We start from the raw sequence: 17968 nt of genomic DNA on the forward strand, positions 1-17968 counted from the left end.
GGTAGTAGAGCTGCTGGAGCAACATCACCGCTGAAGAAGACTCTGAGTAGGAAGTGCATCTTCATCTGTCACGTGTGTTTCTTTACATTCACTCCACAGTCTTTAGTCTAACGTCTTCTTTCCAGGGGCATATTTAGCTTCCTCGCGGATACAACCTGAGCGAGGACACGGCAGCAGCGTGATTGTGCGCGTCTCTTCTGGATGAAAGGCGCCGTAAACAGCAGCATGGTGAAGGAGAACAAATGGGAAATTCCTCCCAATGCGCCCGCGTGCATGGAGAAGCACCTCTGCGCGGCCCAGTACAGAGCAGGTGCGCGCCCGCCGCTGTTTCACCTTCAATGAGTCTATCTGTGCCTTTTGTAAAACAGAACTACCTGTCGCCACGGTTAAAGGGGACATTATATGTGAAAAATGACTTTTACGAGATTTTACTCATGTTACAATAGTGTTCCCTCATCATTAGCGTACACAGAGTTGTATTTGTTATACATTCATGCGTGTTAGAGTGATCCTGCATTGTCCTGCTCCTGAGGCTTGCGTGCTCAGAAAATGTCATTTTTCACCTATCCCCGCCCACTACTTTGCTCTGGCGATACATCAGAGTTATTTGTTTAAAGTTTGAAAACGTCACACAGCCATTTCATAACAATAGAAAGTTGAAACGCGCATTAAAACATGTTTAGTGTAATACTAAATACCTGAAAGTCGAAATAATAGTAGGTATTTCATCTAATGACTTGTATCTACAGATGGGACCTTGCTGCTGGCTGCGGCCAGTCTTTCAGGCAGAAACTGGCAGGGCTCTGTTTGGGTTTACAGTAACCCAGAAAAGGCCCCCAACGAGGGCTTCTGTAAGGCAGGCGTGCAGACCGAGGCTGGGATAACAGACGCCAAGTGGCTGTCTGACAAAGAGATCGTCCTCGCATCTGACTCTGGTAACCACTTTATTATGGTGCACCGTTTGGCTTTTCTGGTGGAGGGTCTGGCACCTGCTTTTCTCTACAGCTTTTTTTCCAGAGTAGATTCAGAATGTCAATGTACTTGGAAAATAATGAGCACAACCGTTTCTTGTGCAGGTGCCTTGGAATTGTGGGAGCTGACAGAGAACGAGTGTTTGCTGGTCAACAAATGGACCAAATATGAGCATGACAGCATTGTGACCAGCGTGAGCCCCATGTGTGTACCAGGTGGCATTGTTACAGGCAGCATGGACTACAGGTGAGCTCCTACGTGTGTCAATTCTACAACAAAAATAGTTCTCCAAACACACCCAGAGTTTTTGATGACTCATTTCTTTGTCTAATAGAGTTAAAGTCTGGGACCTGAGTCAGGAGACGGCTGTTTCTGCGTATCATGGTAAGTAGTTAAGGAAGTTTAATACACCGAAGTGACTATTTAAAGCTTCTTCTCATAGTGATGTCCAGTATGTCATAAGAGTGACTCAAAAGGGTATGTCTCTAAAGCCGGTTCACTTCTGTATAAATATACAAAACTCACATCAAGGTTTTCAACTCAAAAAGCTTGATTTGCTCCCAAGAAGGTGACATCACCTTGACCTTAGGAATAAGGGAGATGTTTCAGTGTCAGACTTGTAATCATGCTCTTCTACTTAATATTTATTTGAGTTGATGACATTTTTCAATACCCTCAAGAATACAATACAATAAAAGTAGATTTAAAAAAAAAAAAAACAAGACATTAATAAAATCTTCTAATCTAACAAGTATTATGAATAGTAGCCACATTTTAGCAGGTTTATTCTTTTTTGACCTCGCCCTTTCCCTCTATTGTACAAGTAAATATTTAATTAGACCAAGTTCTTCCATCATGGCTTCCTTCGCAGACGACACTCGGATCACTCCGTCAGTTTCACTGTCGGCATGTGAATATGGACCTGTGGATTCACCGCATCCAACAGATCAGTGTGTGGATGCAAAACAACTTTCTCCAGCTGAACTCAGACAAGACTGAAATCATCGTCTTTGGCCCACAGAAACAAAGAGAAAGTGTTAGCGGTCACCTCCAGAGTCTCGCTCTAAAACCTACAAATCAAGTTAGAAATCTGGGGGTAATAATGGACTCAGACTTGAACTTTAACAGCCACATCAAATCAATAACATCAGCAGCTTTTTTACCATCTAATCCACTAGATTAGACCATTGTAACCACCTGCTCACTGGCCTCTCTAAACCACCTATATAACAGCTGCAGTTAATCCAGAACGCTGCTGCTCGGGTCCTGACTAGAACCAGGAAGTACCATCACATTAGTCCTGTTTTCAGGTCTCTGCACTGGCTCCTGTGGCTCAGAGAATAGACTTTAAAGCAGCTCTGCTTGTGTACAAGTCTCTCAATGGCCTAGCACCAAAGTACATCTCGGACATGTTAGTGCCATATGAACCATCTCGGACTCTGAGGACCTCAGGGACCGGCCTCCTGCAGGTGCCAGAGTCAGGACTAAACATGGACCGGCCTCCTGCTGGTGCCAGAGTCAGGACTAAACATGGACCGGCCTCCTGCTGGTGCCAGAGTCAGGACTAAACATGGACCGGCCTCCTGCTGGTGCCAGAGTCAGGACTAAACATGGACCGGCCTCCTGCTGGTGCCAGAGTCAGGACTAAACATGGACCGGCCTCCTGCTGGTATAACGGGGAATCTGCATTCCAGTTCTATGTCTGGAATAGCCTTCCTGAGGTTATAAGACAGGACCTCACCCCGGCAGTGTTTAAATCTAGGCTAAAGACTGTTTTGTTTGGCTGTACATATGACTGAAGTGTTTTTTATTGATTTATTGTGATTTATACTGCATTGTGTTTTTGTGAAGCACTTTTAATTGCATTTTTGTACGAATTGTGCTCTACAAATAACATTTTCTTGAGTGAAAAATCAAACGCACTGTCTCTCTTCCCCAGCTCACACGGAGCCTGTGGAGTGTGTCGTCTGCAGTCCCACAGATGATTCATTGTTTGTGTCGTGTGGTCAAGTAAGAGCGGGTTTTTATTTCAGAAAAAACATGAAAAGTGCAATTATTATTTAAAATCTCATTATTTATTTGTGCCAGTTGTTGAACGTGTCTGTCCTAATCTTACAGGACGGCCGTGTGTTGTTGTGGGACAAAAGAAAGTCATCTAAACCCGCCTCAAGAATAGGTGAGCATAGTTTAATCTCCAGTGGGTACTTTTACCAGAAAAGAATAATCCAATAACTAGCATAATAAGCCAACTTAATATTTGGATCTGATTTTGGTGTGTTGTCATATGTCCATCTCGGTGACATGTGTCAGTTTCAGTGTATTTTGAGAATTGCTGTTGTATTTAGAAGACAAAGAACAATTAAGCTTTTTTTAACCGTTTCTCCTCCATGTCTTCTATGTCTTTTACATATTAGTTTTGCTCATTACTCATTTTGCATAAGTTTCTTTCTATGCACGTGTGAACAATCGGAGACAAAACAAATCTAAAACAAATTTCAATATGTTTTTATGTTATGTTTTTTTTTCAATATCTGATGACTCCAGAAATCCGATGATGGTCCGTTTTTTTTAATTTAAATTCATTTTCTCTCAGATGTACCGAGTCCCCTCTGCTCCCCGACCACCGTGGCCTGGCACCCACATCGCACAAGCACCATTGCAATCGGTGCGTATTCTCCTCGGTTTGTAAATGCAGTCCATTGGCAAACTCTTCATTGGCGCTCGATTTGTCTTTTTCAGGAGATGAATTGGGCAGAGTAACCATAAAAGATTTCCAGGGGGCGGAGCAGGGTCACATTCAGAACGTCCACTGCCGCAGAGTGAATGAACTCTCCTTCTCCACACACAGGTGAGAATGCAAGCGTTCACTGCACATCAACTGGAATTGCCCATTTTAAGCGTAAAACCCTTTCCCTCTCATTTCAGCGCCGCTTTGTTGGCCTCAGTAAGCGACGACTGCTCCGTAGCTGTGACAAACTCTGAACTGAAAGAAATGTAAGTTTGAATTACAATGTTGCAGACCGTTATGCAACTCATCATTTGGGCTTCAGTCATTGATGGTCGGTTGATGGTGTCGTCTTGGACCTTTTTATTAGTTAAATTATTTTTGTGGAGGATTTTAAAAACTTAATATGCGCCACATTGTAGTGAGTTATCTTGAGATTTTGATGTGAATTGTGAGTTTAATTTGCTTTTTACAGACAGTTACATGGTTTAGCGATTGTATTTGTGACCCGCCAGCCCCGCCCACATTCTGTTCGAATGCGTCTCGGTCTGGAATCGGACCATTGGAGGGCGTCAAAAAAAACTTTCCAGCATTTACCGCTCCAACCATTGCTGCTAATTTGTGTCACGTGTCTCTCAAATGCGGAAGACGTCTCTCAAATATTTTCGGAACGTTCAGAACAAAATATATAACTTTATTTACCTGAGATTTACAGAGTTTAGTGCGTCGCTTGTTGACTCAGCAGAAGTTGGCAACGTTTCTCAGTCTGTGTTATTTTTATCCTTTCCTCGTAATCCACCATGTTTGTTTAGACACAAACAGACAATGCGTTTGTCTGATTGGTTAACCCGCCTGTCAATCACTCCCTTTGGAAATTGGTGCGACTGGGTTGGATCCCAGACCCTCAGGTTTTGTAAAGTAGTCTGTCAAAACGTGTTGGGAATGGCTGGTCAGGCAAGTGATCTGCTGTATTCTTGTGGTCTTGTCAGTGCACACTGGGTCAGATACATGGTCAAATCAGAGATACTTCATAGGTTTGAGAGCTTTTGCCATTGCCACGCCCTTTTTAGTCAACTAATCTACACTAACTCTGATCATCATCACCAAAATCTAATTCAGGACTGGGCACTAGCCAAAGTTATTATTAATGCCACAATTTAAATGGATACTATGAAGATTCATTATCTGAACTCAAAATTATGTCATGTGTTTTTGTAATCATAGATATCGAGACCGGCGACACCAGGACTTTGTCAAAGGCGTGAGTTGGCTCCACGGAGGCTCTGACTCTTTGAGCACGGTCGGCTGGGACCACGCCGTGTTGCACCACACTGTCGCTTCAGCGCCCAACTCCACCACTTCAATTTAAAATACATTGTCAAAATGGCTGCTAGAAACAGTACTTTTTTTTTAGATTTTTTTCACAGCTTTAAGTATTTCATGGATCATTCTGTATTTCATTGAAGGACTTCAAAAGCACACATTGCCAACAGGAAGTACTTCAAATTCTAAGATGACGCTCTGAAATCCTCCTGCCGTCAACGTCTGTGCTTTAAATGTGGTCATGTTGATTGTAATGGTTAAATCTAATTAAAAATACTGTAATAAGGTTTAGTTTCTCTATTAATTTGTTTGTCCCATTCACTGTGCCAGCACCACTCCACAGAGAACAGCACCAACAACAACAAAAATCAAAACATAACGTTCATCATTACTGGCCTTAATGAATGAATTAGAGCTGTGTACAGTAAGTTTTTACCCCAATGACACTGAAGGGCAGGCAAATAAACTCCATTGGTGGTCCTCAAAGGGACTTGCAGAAGGTGCACAGTCTCAATGGTCCATATTTTTAAACTTCACTATCACCTTAAACAAGTAGGTGAGTTACTGGTTAGATTTGTGAAGAAGCAACTCCGCTCAGAATAAATACAGAGTTAAAATGTATTTTAGACCAATAAAACTAAATAAATTTCAATATGTTTACTGCCATATGTTAAAATCAGATGCCCAACCTGAAAAGTTACATGGTGCACCTTCAACTCTTCATCGCTACGTAATTTCTCCTAAATTAAGAGAATCTCAAATTTAATTTCAATTCATGTAAAACTTAAGTGTAGATGTGCAATTATCCCTGTGCGCAAAAACAGTTTATGTAGAATGAAGTGGTTCAGGAGTTGACAGGAATACATGTCTGGTAAATAAAGAACACACTTTGGACTGAACCTATGAGCAGTTATTTACTTAAGTACAGGCCCTTGAGATGAGTGGGTCCTTGGTAATGCAAACCAAACTACACACCTTATAGTTTTTCTTAAGAGATCGGATCGAGCAACCACAACTTAACACAGCCTTAAAACCAGCTACACAATGTTTTTGTTATTACAGTATATAGATGGTAGAAGATATTTAAAAAGTACTACATATTTGGGCCTGAAAAAGCCTGAAGATCAACTAGAATGGTTCGGACACATCTAATGGATTCATTTGTTTAAAAAAAAAAAAACAGTCTTAAGGTTTTATCACAATCTATTTTAATATACGGCTACATATTACAAAATGTACATTCTGTTTTAAACTGTACAAACAAAACATATGCCACATGGATACAGAAAATAGCATATTTGTCATATAAATATAACAGAGTATTTGATAAAGCAAGAAACAAATTGTCATCAATAAAAACATTGTAACAGTGAAACGTTTGCAATCATGACTCTACATTACCTGGATTACGTTATGATAAATTACCCTCTTTCGTCACCAGCAGTTTCACCACCCGCAGACTTTTATCAGCAAGATTTAACTCCACAACAATGTTACGCATGTGTGACTGACAGGCACACGCTATAACACGATAAACCAGCAGCGAAAAATGACTTCATAATGATGTGCTTCACAAATGCAACACTTTAAACCTACGACACTGCGGCACAGGACGGTTATAGTCAGCATTATCATCAAAGTGCTTCCGAGTTGGACATTCAACGGGGTCAAAGTGTCTTCATTGAAGTTTAGTATTATGGCTCGCCTCTACTGACCAGCGTAATGGGCTGTTTGGTCCCAGGTCGAACCGTGAATGTCATTCCGTACTGATGTCTTGACGGTCCATTGCTAAAAGAAAAGAAAACATGCAGATTGTTAGAAATGGTTCAACTGTTCACCTTTGCTGGGGGGTTTCCATTGGCTTGTCTTCATGGAGATGCGGCCCAACAGTACGACATTGAACTTATCTTGCATGTATTATTCATGACGCGTTTGTCTTGCCATCGAGGCTTTACTCCGTGGACACAGGTACGTTTAAAGCCATACTGCGGAACACGACAGGCAAACAAGAATATCTACATGGAGTTTCATCAAAAGTTACTTGGAGAACCTTTAAATTTGAATATCTTATACAAAGTTGACAAATAAATTGATAGCAGACACATTTAACTTGCGCAGTAAAGCAGGTCGAGAATTAGTTTTCATGCAATATTCTGAAGTAAATTGTTTTATTCACTGTAACATATAAGTAATTAATTTATTACCAAACATATATATATTTTTCTCTACAGTGTTTTCATGTTATTCATTCTTACCTGGTTGGAATAGGAATTCTGTTTGGCAACTCTTTTTTCTGGCTCACTCTGGTCTTCAGCTCCGTCATGTCCAGAGTTGCTGATTTGTTGACCACTGCATTTTTCGGCACGTTGGCTTTTGGTATGACGGGCGCCTCATTGTCCTCCGGTGCACCCCAGTCGTCCGAACTCGCCTCTTGCTCGCCCACGTCGGAACCCATTTTCTGATCCATCTCCATCATCTTCTTCTTGAGGATGTTCAGGAGCGTGGCTTGGCTGGCCGTCGCCGGAGTAGGTAACGGATCGTGAGACGGTTTGGGTTTCACGAGGACCGGCGGTGGCTTGGATTTGAAGGCAGAATGCAAATTAGGAGAAGGAAGCAGAGGCAGGGGCGGCGGTGCGAGGGCGTGTTTGGGCGGAGCTGGAGCGACTGGAGTAGCGACCGGCGCCTGTGACGGTAGTTTCGGCGGTGTCGGTGGGATAAGCGAAGGGCTTGGTGCTGCGAATTTGGGTGGGTCGGGCGGTTTCATGGACGGAGGTGGCTCTATGTCATCCAAATCGTCAAACTCTGGTGGCGGTGGAAGGAAAGATGTATCGAAATCAGGCGTAAGATCGTGTACTTTTGGAAGATCTGGTGAGGTTAGACTTGAGGATGTGGTCGGCTCCGCCTTGCTTGGAAGTGGGCTCGCGGACGGAACTGCGAGATTCACTTCTTTTGGCTTTTTCACTGGCATTGCGTAAATCGGTTCAGACTTTGGACTCTCTGGCCGTGCTTCCGTTGAATTTAGTGACAAGCTTGAGCCGGAATTGGTAGACACTAAAGAACTTTGGTTCGACGCGCTACTTTCTTGTGTGGTTGATCTATGCTTATCTCTTTGCTTCGCAGCCTTCAGCAGTGCAAGAGGCGACGTGTCCTTCGGCGTACTCGGACCGCCGATGTTGCGCAGCTTGCGTTCTAGTAACGGACTGTATTTGCCGGTTGAAGATGCATTCGGCATGTCTAACCTGTCGATCTCTGGGTCTCGCGAACGGTTGGCTCTCAGAAGGGGAGACGTCTGGGGAGATTTGTTCATTTCTTTCAAACTCGCGGCCGTCAGTGGCTTGCGTTCGGGGATTGGCTGGGGTGGAGTTGATGGAGGAGGTGGGATGATTATCTGTGGGGCCGTCTCAATTTCTCTGACCTCCTGAACAGGTTTGGGAACTGCTGGCTTTATATCGTTTAGTACAGCTGTAGGTTTTGGCTGCGGCTTTATATCTTGTACATCTATAGATTTAGGCCGTGGCTTTAGGTCGTCTTGCACCTCTGTAGATTTAGGTCGCACATTAGTGTTATTTTGAACAACTGGTGCGGGTCCAACGTCTTCAAGGAGTAATTTAGGTTTGATTTGGGGGCCTGGTTCTTCGTAACTGTTCCGAAATGTTGATTTGGGAGCGCTGTAAAGCTTTGCCGGAGACTGAGGATTGAAAGAGGACACTGTAGGCGTGTGTGCAGGGGGAAGAGGTGCGGGTGTGTCCGGGGGAGTGTCCAGACTCGGCACAGATGATATGCGAATAGGCTTTGGAGGTGGCTTTTTGAAGGAGGTCTTTGGTTTTTCTGCAGGTGGTTCTGGTGGTGCAAATTTGGGAGGCCCGGGAATATTGCTCGCTACCGGACTCGAAACTGGCGCTGGTGATACCGGACCGTTTGAGCTAGTCGATAGAAGTGTTGGTGGGGAAAGTGGTGGAGGCGTCCGAAAGGGGAAATTGTCTTCTTGCAAAGAGACAAAGTTTGATGGTGGTTTTGGAGCGGGCATTGTAGGCGGCTCGAGAGTTCTAAGGTCGCCCATGAACTCTGGAGGAGGGAGAACGAAGAGCTCAGTGGGGGGAGGAGGCGGGGCCATGGAGGGAGGAGCCGGGACCAAGATCTCTCCCTTGATTGGGTCGGTCACAGATAAAGCCGACCCGTCAGAGGACCGGTCGTCGCTCACTGAACAGGTAAAGAGAAAACGCAAGGTTAAATGCAGAAATAGGTTCAGAAAATGAAAAGACTTCCCCCCACTTGAAGCTCCGTGGTCAAAGTATTCCTTCCTTCAGATTTGAGTAACCTGTCTGATATAATAGCAGAGATAATGATGTGATTTCCAACCCCAATTTTTGTTATAAAATGGAAAGTGCACAATGCTGCTCATGTGTGAGTAATGTCTGTCTAATGACAATTCAACATAACTAAATGAGTTATACTGAAAAGATAACAACATTCTTTTTTGATTATTTGAACAAATTAGAGTTCAAGCACAGGTTTTGACTTGCAATGTTAATTTTGTAAGCAACAATACTTTATGTTTTTTAACAAATCTTCAAATCATTTTTTTTTATCATTTGATGCTATAGTATTGTTAAACAAGTTATTTACCCTCAATGTCTGCCCAAGCCCCCCTGAGTGGGGTGGCGGCTGCGGGGGCCAATCAGATTGCCCTCAGCCGCTCCCGAGAAACGCTATCTTTCATATAGTTTATAAGTTACCTGCAACAGTTTTATTTGCACATAGTATTACATAAAGACATTAATGCAAAGCAATAAAAAAAATCTCTCTGATCTGCCAATGCACAAACACCCCCTTTCTGTTCCATCTGTTTCAAACATTTCAGGTTATTGAGCAATTTCCTGGACATTTATCTGACCTGAATTTTCAACCCATTGTGGATACATTGAAATTTCAGTGATCCATCAAATCAGTCAGATCTAAGGCGCCTTAAATCATCTTGCGTGAATAATGGCATCCTTAAGGCCCATATGTTTGTCAAGGGCTTTACCTGATCCATTGATCTTTGTACCATTGAGCACAGGAGAATAGGGGGGCACGGTGGGTGTCGGGACAGCAAACGCTTGGAAACTGTCAGACGAAGACTATGGAGGAAAAAGAAACAATTAGGATGTGATCTTTAAAGTTCAAGAGTAAAGAAACAACTGTGAGCCATGCTGGGCTAATGGATGTGGGAACTTTTCTTGGTATTGAGCCTGAAAGTAGACAAACTAGTTCTGAGGCATTGTTCAGGCCTGAAAACAGGTTAGCATGCTCTTACATCTTGATACGAGGAGCATAGGACCTTTTTTCAACAGCATTTTAAACTCTAAAATCTTAAAGCTATGGCCCATTTTGAGTCTTCTGCAAGACTGTCTCTGACATGTTACATAATATAAGAAATGTTTTGGACTCCAGGACTCCTTCGAAAAAGAGATCTCTGAATCTCAATCTCAGTTGGACTTTCCTGAATAACTGTATAAATTGAATTGAATTCAATTAAATCTATACCTAAAAATACAGGAAATAAAAATATTTGCAGACAAAGTATGATAGTGCATAGTATGATGCACTATGTAACTGCCACATGCTTTTCATGTTACTGCTTTGCCTGAAATGTTCCACAATATGACATTCATCTGGATTTTCAATTTCAATTTTATTTATTTATGTAGGTGAAAACTCAATGAGAGAAACTCTCTGTTTCATAAGTACCCTGTCAAAGACAAAACCCACATGAAACAAACTGTAATACAAAACATCTAGATGAAATGTCAATAAAGTTATCAAATGCGTAAACACACGTTTAGACATAATATGGAATAAAAACATGCAAAGCAAGAACATTGGCATTGTCGGGAACTTTTAACACGTGCTTTAAATTCATGAAAAGGCATAAAATTGTCTAATTTAAATCTTTAAGTCTCTGTGTTTTGTTCCCTAGACGGGGATCAAAGTTGCTGAAGGCCTTTTTTCCTGATTCAGTGTTGACTGTAACATATATTTAGGCCCGAGCGCCACAAGCTGGCGAGAGGCCTATTAATCTCGTAAGGCCGTGCGAAGCACGGCTGCAAAAGTGCGCACGTAGTGCGCACGAAATCGAGCGCGAAGCGCTCGCCCACTTCCAAACACTCACTAACGCACTCCTTCACTCATGCACGCCCCGTGCATACTAATTAGTAGTAGGAAAATGGAACATTACCGTTGTAAACGGGCGAAGCCCGTGCAAAAGTGCGCACTAAACGAGCACTTTAAATTGACCCATATAAAGCACTCATTTGCGCTAAGTAGCTCACGAATACGTTCCCCATCTCTTGCATGTTCCGTGCATATAAGCATGTAATTCAAAAATTGAACATTATTACTGTATAGAGGGCCAAAAACACAAAGTGGGCAGAGCCCACTCAAAATTAACGAAAGTACCCGTCAGTGACCAGGGACCCACACCATGAGGTAGGAAAGCGCGAGCGCTTTCCGAAAATGTATAGTTTATGATATTTGAAAAATGGGAAACATTGTTTTCGCATCGGAATATTATTCTTTCTTCTTTCTTCTTTCTTCTTCTCTGGACCAACCCCCCTATTTTTCACCCAGTGAACATTGACGAAAAGTCACAAAAATGTTCACACCTCTAAAAATCGTGCCTCTCTACATTCTGGCTATTTCCCTTTTCTAAAATAAAAAAAATTGGCGAGTCAGCTCCCCCAAATGTACCAAAAATGCATTGAGAGATGGGAAATGACCCAAAAAAAATCTGATCGTAGAATCATGAAATTTGGCGCAGAGGTAGATGGTGACAAGAGAAGTAAAAAATATTATTACGGCAACGCCGTCTGCCCAACCAAATGTCGGCCATATTGCTTCAAAAATGGCTAAACATGACTTCGGAGTTTTTCCAAACGTCGTACTTTTACGAACTCCTCCCAGGGCGTTGGCCCTAAAAAGCTGAAATTTGGTGAAAATGCTACTGAGGAGTGGGACATCAAAAGTTATCCAAATTACATTGATACCTCTCACGGTCTCTGTGCGGCGAAGCCGCAAACTGTAGCTAGAATTTCAGAAATCTCCCATATTTAAAATTTCGGCCGTTTGCGCAGATAAAGTCCGAATTGCGTCAAATTAGAATCAGTTGTTAAACTCTTTGCCCTAAACCTACTTGAAGTGAAATAAATTCATTTGGCGCTACAGCGCCCCCTACAGATTTTATATGGAGGTTAAATGTTTAGTTATGTTTAGCGTAATAAAAGGACAATTGGGGCGCGTTAGCGCCCCCTCCTCTTGCGGCGTGGCGGCGGCGTGGCGAGGGCCGATCATTGCCGCTTGCGGCTATATTTATTATTATGTATTTTTTTCCAGACTAAATAAAAAGGGCTTTCTGTATTAATTGAACATAAAAATACAGATTTGGTAATGCTTTGAATCTTTAGTAAACCATTTATAATACATTAGCATTACTGGTTTGTTTATGATGATTTCCTGGCATTTATTACTTGGTTATAGAAAACAGTTAAATAGGAAGCTTATAAATGCTCTTACAAACATTTTCTACAGGCTTTATCAACACATTGGTTCATGGCTTATTAACATTTAAAAGGTATTACAAGCCATCTACAAAAGCTATAAAGTGCTTATAAAACAAATAACTTGCTTATTAATGCCTTATAAATAATGTATTAAGAGTTACCCAGACTTTTAATTATTGTTATTTAAAACACAAGAACACAGGACACATTTGTTCCTGACGTCTGAACTCTGCTCAGACCACATCCTCACACTGAGCCTTGTCTGTGGACTTCTCAATCAAACAGAACCATATTAATGACCATTAGACATTAAATCTCAATCTTGATTAAAATGTGATTAATTGGCCAGCTCTGCCTGTAATTTGGCCTGGTGGCGTCACCTGCTTCTCTCCATGGAGGTAGTCTAATGGCACACTGTGGAACATTCCAGGCAAAGTATTAACATCATGGAGACAAACAGGTGGAAGACCCGCCACCAAAAAAGTTACATAGTGCACCTTTAAGCCTAACTAAACTGATACCTACCTATTCTTCAGAGAACTACTGCTGTCCTCCTTACTAACGTCTGTAGAGTTCCATGTGACTTTATTCAAAATGGAGGTTTTTCATTTGATTAAAAGTATCTTATGGTATGTTCCATCTCTGCATTGGATACAGAACAGATAAACTGCTAAAACAAACTGTGTTGATACAATATAAGGCTATAAATACTGTGAGGGTGGGTTCTTTTGAAGTGCATTTGTGCTATTGATGACCAGAGTACAATTTACGCTTCAATTCCTAATTGCTGTTACTATATCGACTTATTGTTCAATAATTAATAGCAGGAACAATATGTTGTTGTTTTTTACTGGGATTCTCCTGCTTTAGAGTTACTGTGTCAGTAGCACACAGTTAGGTGAATAAATCAATAAATAAATGTGTTATTGTGTTATTGTGACAGGCCAAATTGCTGAAGAGCATTTTGACATTGTTCTGCTTCTTTGCACAGGTTTTCAAACAAAGCAACATCGAGGGCTGAAGTATTTTGGCCGCTGGATTGTTATTGCATTTCAGATGACATTGCTATGACTTTTCCCTTTGTTTTCACTACAAGTTAAATCTGATTCTTAAAAACGCCTTGCAGAGAGGGCGTGCCGTCCAATGTTTCATTTCGCATTTTGTTCTTGAACACATGAGTCACTTTCATTTGTGGCAGTCGGAGTCAGAGCTGACCTGCCCATGCTCCTCTGGGTGTGGGCGTCCGACACATGCCTCAGACACACTCCAAAACACTCCCAGACGACGAGGTGTGTGAACCTGTGCGCCATGAGCCTTATTTACGCCCGTAGCATAGCAATGTGATACACGACGCAAAAGAGAGTTGAAGTCAATCAAACCCGTGAACCTCCAACCGTTTCTCAAGCAAAAGTATATTTAGCGAAAGTCAAAGCATGTCATCATCTAATCATTGTGGCATTCTTCAGCTTTTCTCTTCAGCAAATATGTGTTCTATTTGCATGTAGAATTTGCTTAGTGTTGCACATTTTTGTACCAGATTATCTACCTCGAAAAATCCTCTACAATTATCTGGGTTTAGGACCAAGACTGGAGATCTCTTCTTACTGATTTTGCTATATTTATTAATTTATTCAGTTCATGTTCAATTACAATTCCTTTTGAGGACTTTTCACCATTCAAAAGACGGTATATTTTGTTTTAATTCAGCAATCGCTATGGGAACGGGGCTGGTATTTGATCATTCTGAAACCAATAAATCTACTGTGACCATGTAATTCACCTCATAAATCTAATTACCAACACTGAGTTATTTTTATTTTCCAAGAGCAACTTCATGTCCACGAGAGCTAATTGTCGGGTCATTTGTCAGATGTGGTTGGCTAATGACCGACAGGGCGTGGTCCAGACGCGCGGTGTAGATGTTTCTGCTTTTGTACTCACAGAATAGTGTTTGACGGTGGGCCGCGCTCTCACGCTGGCCGTCCCCGAGTCGGGGATCACGCCCGGGCCCAACACCAGCTCCACGTTCTCTGCCAAAGGAAATAAAAGCTTTGACATGGGCTTGTGTACATCATGACACTTTAATAAATACAAAATAAACCGGGATCAGAACACACGATATCCTTCTTATCGACTTTTATCAGATTTATGTGCTCTACACCGGGTGAGATATAACACACAAGCTGGACAATATCGACAAAAATGAAAAAAGGAAAATAAAATATTGGCTCAACGATTAATCTAAAAAAATATATTATAAAGGCGTTTTATAATAAAGACACAAGGGCAAAAATGTCTGAAAAGAAAAAGGACAATTTCTGGCTTTCAATAATAATACACTTAGTATTTATGAATATTCTTTATCTCGCAGCCTTCATCGTCATCATATTTCGTGATAATTTGGTTGAAAATGTATTTGAAAAAAGTCTCAATGTACAATAAAAATAATAGTTTGACCGGTCGACAACTAAAATAATCATTAGAAACAGCCCTAATATTATGACAATCTGACAGAAATGTACCAAAATGTGTCTTTATAAAGGTCATGGCTGAAGTTCAAGTAGTTTTATATCCAAACACAAAATAAATACTGCTTGTTTGAAAGATTACACTGCAGACTTCTTTTTTTTATTTTTCATATTTGATAATTTCTGCATATTTCCAGTAAAGTCCAGTCCAGATCAGTAAGAGCAGGTAAGTGGCAGAAACCTCTCATGACGTCAAATCAAGAAAACAGAATAAGTGTCAGCAAAGCTTTTCCGATTTCCATTAGTCACCGAGGAAAAGCAAGTCATTTACAATATGAACACTTGGAACAGAGTGATGCGGCACTGAGTTCGGAAACGTGTCTTTGGCGAGTGAGTGGTGAGAGCCGCCTGTCACTGAGAAGCATTTAGTTTAGCCCTTCTGTCGTCTAATCTTTTTAAATAACACAAAACCGAAGAGCTGACAAGCCTGGCAATGTAAACAAACTGTACTCTTTACTTCTCCATCGGCAAAGACAGGACTGGATTCATACACCTGTAATGCACATTGTTTACGTCGCCAGTTCTTAATGTAAAAGTATTTTGAGTCACAAGAAATAGTGTGGTTGCTTTGCTTAAACTTAGTGAGCTACACTAAGTTTAGAAATGGTGGGAGGACATTTTTACTTTGTTTTGACTATTTATGTACATTACCAACCTATTTCTGCCTTTTTTTTTTTTAAACTTTCATTAAGTTTGAACTTTTCACAATTGAGTGATGTAATTTTGAAGTTGTTCCATACCTCTACCAGCTATAAAGCCATAAACAAATATATTTAATTGAAAAAGTCAATGTAGAGTGCTGAGTTTGCACCTGTGAGCCAGTGGTTTCTCTCATTTACATAGACCAGATTGTATTAGACAAATATTGTTTCCCTTTTGTGGTTTATGTGCGCGAGTGTTTCCTGTTGGGACGCCAAAACCTGGAACGTGATTTCATATTATAATGATTTAATCTTCTGTAAGTCGCACTGGATTTGAAACGATAACTCAAATCTATCATTTGTAAAGGGCTGGGGAATTTATCGACTTTTTATCAAGATTGATATTCAGTCATTTCTAATCGTCGTCCGTCCCTAAAGGCATGTAGTTTGGAACAATTCAGACTTTGGAGGAAGAAATTTGACTTTGAAATTGATTTATTTTGTCTATTTATGTTTATGAAATCAATTCCAAAATTCATTTTTATTTTGTTTATGACAAGAAAAAGTGAAATTGAATCGCAAATAAATATTGATTAAGGAAAAAATAAGAAGTATGCAACAAGCTTCAACTAAAATCTGCCATATCTTACTTCTATTCAGTCTTGCAGCTCGTTACCTATTGTTTGAAATGTAATTATTACTATAACTGTACTAAAATACAAATATGCACTCATTTAAAGCATTAGTTACTACAGTTACTTGGGTAATTATCCATTGCTTACTGTGTAACAAACAGAAAGTACATAAAAAAACCTCATTTAGACAACTCAAGAGTGATGACTTTCAGAAACAACATTGTAGCCTTTCTCCTAAGATTGTAGGCAAGGGCAGGCCCAGCTTTACCATTCCAAAATACTTTTGTTTCAATACAACACTGGTTCAGTTGAACTCAGATGTATAAACTCTTCTACATCTGTCCATGTTATTCACACAGCAATCACAGTTAAAAGCCCGTATACAGGCCAGTGTCCTTGGTACAAAGGTTGCGTTTTCAGTGTCTAATGTCCCAGCTCTATCAGCTCTAGTGAAAGCTGTTACTCACCCATGTCTTTCATTTTCACGTTGGTGGCAAAAAGGTTCGGGCTCTTTCGCCCCAGAAAGTTCAGTGAGCCCTTTTTCATCGTGGCTGACGAGGTGATATTTGCGAAGAGCAGGACAATTATTGGCACATTTTGAAACAAGTCCAACACAAAGTCAGTGTGCCTCGATCCAAAGTCAGGTGCAGCGCGTCTGATCCAGAGGTTTGGACAACTCCTGGAGAGAGAGACGGAACAGCGCAAGCCCCGCCCACTGCGCTGCGTGTCCTTTGCGTCAGTACGTCACACCCACAGGTGACAGGAAAGACGCGCGCGCGTGCGTCCGGGCCTCCTGCGATGTAAACAGTGCGACACATACATAACACAAAGATTTAACAAGATCCGCAGAACGAAGGTGGTAGCCAGTCTCTATATATTTAAACCTCAAAATGTAGGCTAAGCGATAGGACCAGCCTTGACATGGTAATGAATATATCCATGGTAACAAAGGAAAGAGGCTTGAAACATATTAGAATTTGTAGCTAAATTCAGTGAATATGACAGATTGTAGCCCTGGATAATAAGATAGGTACCCATTTATTCATTGTCAAAGGTGTTTTCTATTTGAAAAGAAAAATAAGTGATGATTGTGCATAGCTAGCCAGAATGTCATGTGGCTTACATGTAACATTTAACTATCATAAACAATCAGATTATTGAGCTCGCATGAACAGTAATCTGATTAATTTCTGATTGTCAGAGGTGGGTAAAGTAGCCAAAGATTTTACTCAAAAGGCGGTATGGACGATTTTTCGGCGTTTTGAGAACGCAGGCGGAAGTGCGCATGCGCACTCCCCCGTATGGACTGATTCAACACACACATGCGTTGCCCCGTACACTGAGGGAACTATATTATGATAGATCCATGCGCTTAGACACGCGGAAACGTGAGGACGAACCGCACGCGGCTGCAGGTGAGCGATAGGTGCGTTTTATGATTGATACGTGGCAGGATTTATCCACGCCACGAAGAAATATGATTAAAAAAAAATTGCTGAAAAAAATCGTATTTTTTCAGCAAATTTTCAGATGTACGCCTGCGACAAGTTGGCCACTGTCCAGGGTGTACCCCGCCTAAGGCCCGAAGTCACTGGGATAGGCTCCA

General features: G+C 41.3%; 2 protein-coding genes across 2 annotated transcripts; one reads left to right on the forward strand and one right to left on the reverse strand.

The window, feature by feature from the left end:
• The first annotated feature begins 83 nt into the window (after window positions 1–83).
• Window positions 84–5305, forward strand: wdr77 (WD repeat domain 77). The gene is made up of 10 exons (XM_072452240.1): window positions 84–310; window positions 750–935; window positions 1077–1218; window positions 1307–1356; window positions 2912–2982; window positions 3091–3148; window positions 3566–3637; window positions 3712–3820; window positions 3898–3966; window positions 4922–5305. The coding sequence occupies exons 1-10, from the start codon at window positions 202–204 to the stop codon at window positions 5064–5066; spliced, it is 1011 nt and encodes a 336-aa protein (XP_072308341.1). The 5' UTR covers window positions 84–201; the 3' UTR covers window positions 5067–5305.
• A 975-nt stretch (window positions 5306–6280) lies between these two features.
• LOC140365682 (uncharacterized) lies at window positions 6281–17030 on the reverse strand. Its single transcript, XM_072452241.1, has 5 exons — window positions 16830–17030; window positions 14500–14588; window positions 10047–10140; window positions 7276–9220; window positions 6281–6808 (listed from the first exon to the last, which is right to left on the reverse strand). Exons 1-5 carry the CDS (start codon window positions 16906–16908, stop codon window positions 6715–6717), a joined length of 2301 nt encoding a protein of 766 aa, XP_072308342.1. The 5' UTR covers window positions 16909–17030; the 3' UTR covers window positions 6281–6714.
• Window positions 17031–17968: the final 938 nt, after the last annotated feature.

Source organism: Eucyclogobius newberryi, unplaced genomic scaffold (assembly GCF_026437365.1).
Source record: "Eucyclogobius newberryi isolate DKJ021-1_F unplaced genomic scaffold, fEucNew1.0.hap1 SCAF_19, whole genome shotgun sequence".
In the NCBI taxonomy this organism is placed as follows: Eukaryota; Metazoa; Chordata; class Actinopteri; order Gobiiformes; family Gobiidae; genus Eucyclogobius; species Eucyclogobius newberryi.

Coding starts and splice junctions, on each gene's coding strand:
- wdr77 (XM_072452240.1), top strand. CDS start 202: ATGAAAGGCGCCGTAAACAGCAGCATGGTGAAGGAGAACAAATGGGAA. Junction 311..749: donor CGCGGCCCAGTACAGAGCAG/GTGCGCGCCCGC, acceptor TTGTATCTACAG/ATGGGACCTTGCTGCTGGCT. Junction 3,967..4,921: donor AACTCTGAACTGAAAGAAAT/GTAAGTTTGAAT, acceptor TTGTAATCATAG/ATATCGAGACCGGCGACACC.
- LOC140365682 (XM_072452241.1), bottom strand. CDS start 16,908: ATGAAAAAGGGCTCACTGAACTTTCTGGGGCGAAAGAGCCCGAACCTT. Junction 14,589..16,829: donor CGTGAAAATGAAAGACATGG/GTGAGTAACAGC, acceptor TTCCTTTGGCAG/AGAACGTGGAGCTGGTGTTG. Junction 6,809..7,275: donor AGAATTCCTATTCCAACCAG/GTAAGAATGAAT, acceptor CTTTTCTTTTAG/CAATGGACCGTCAAGACATC.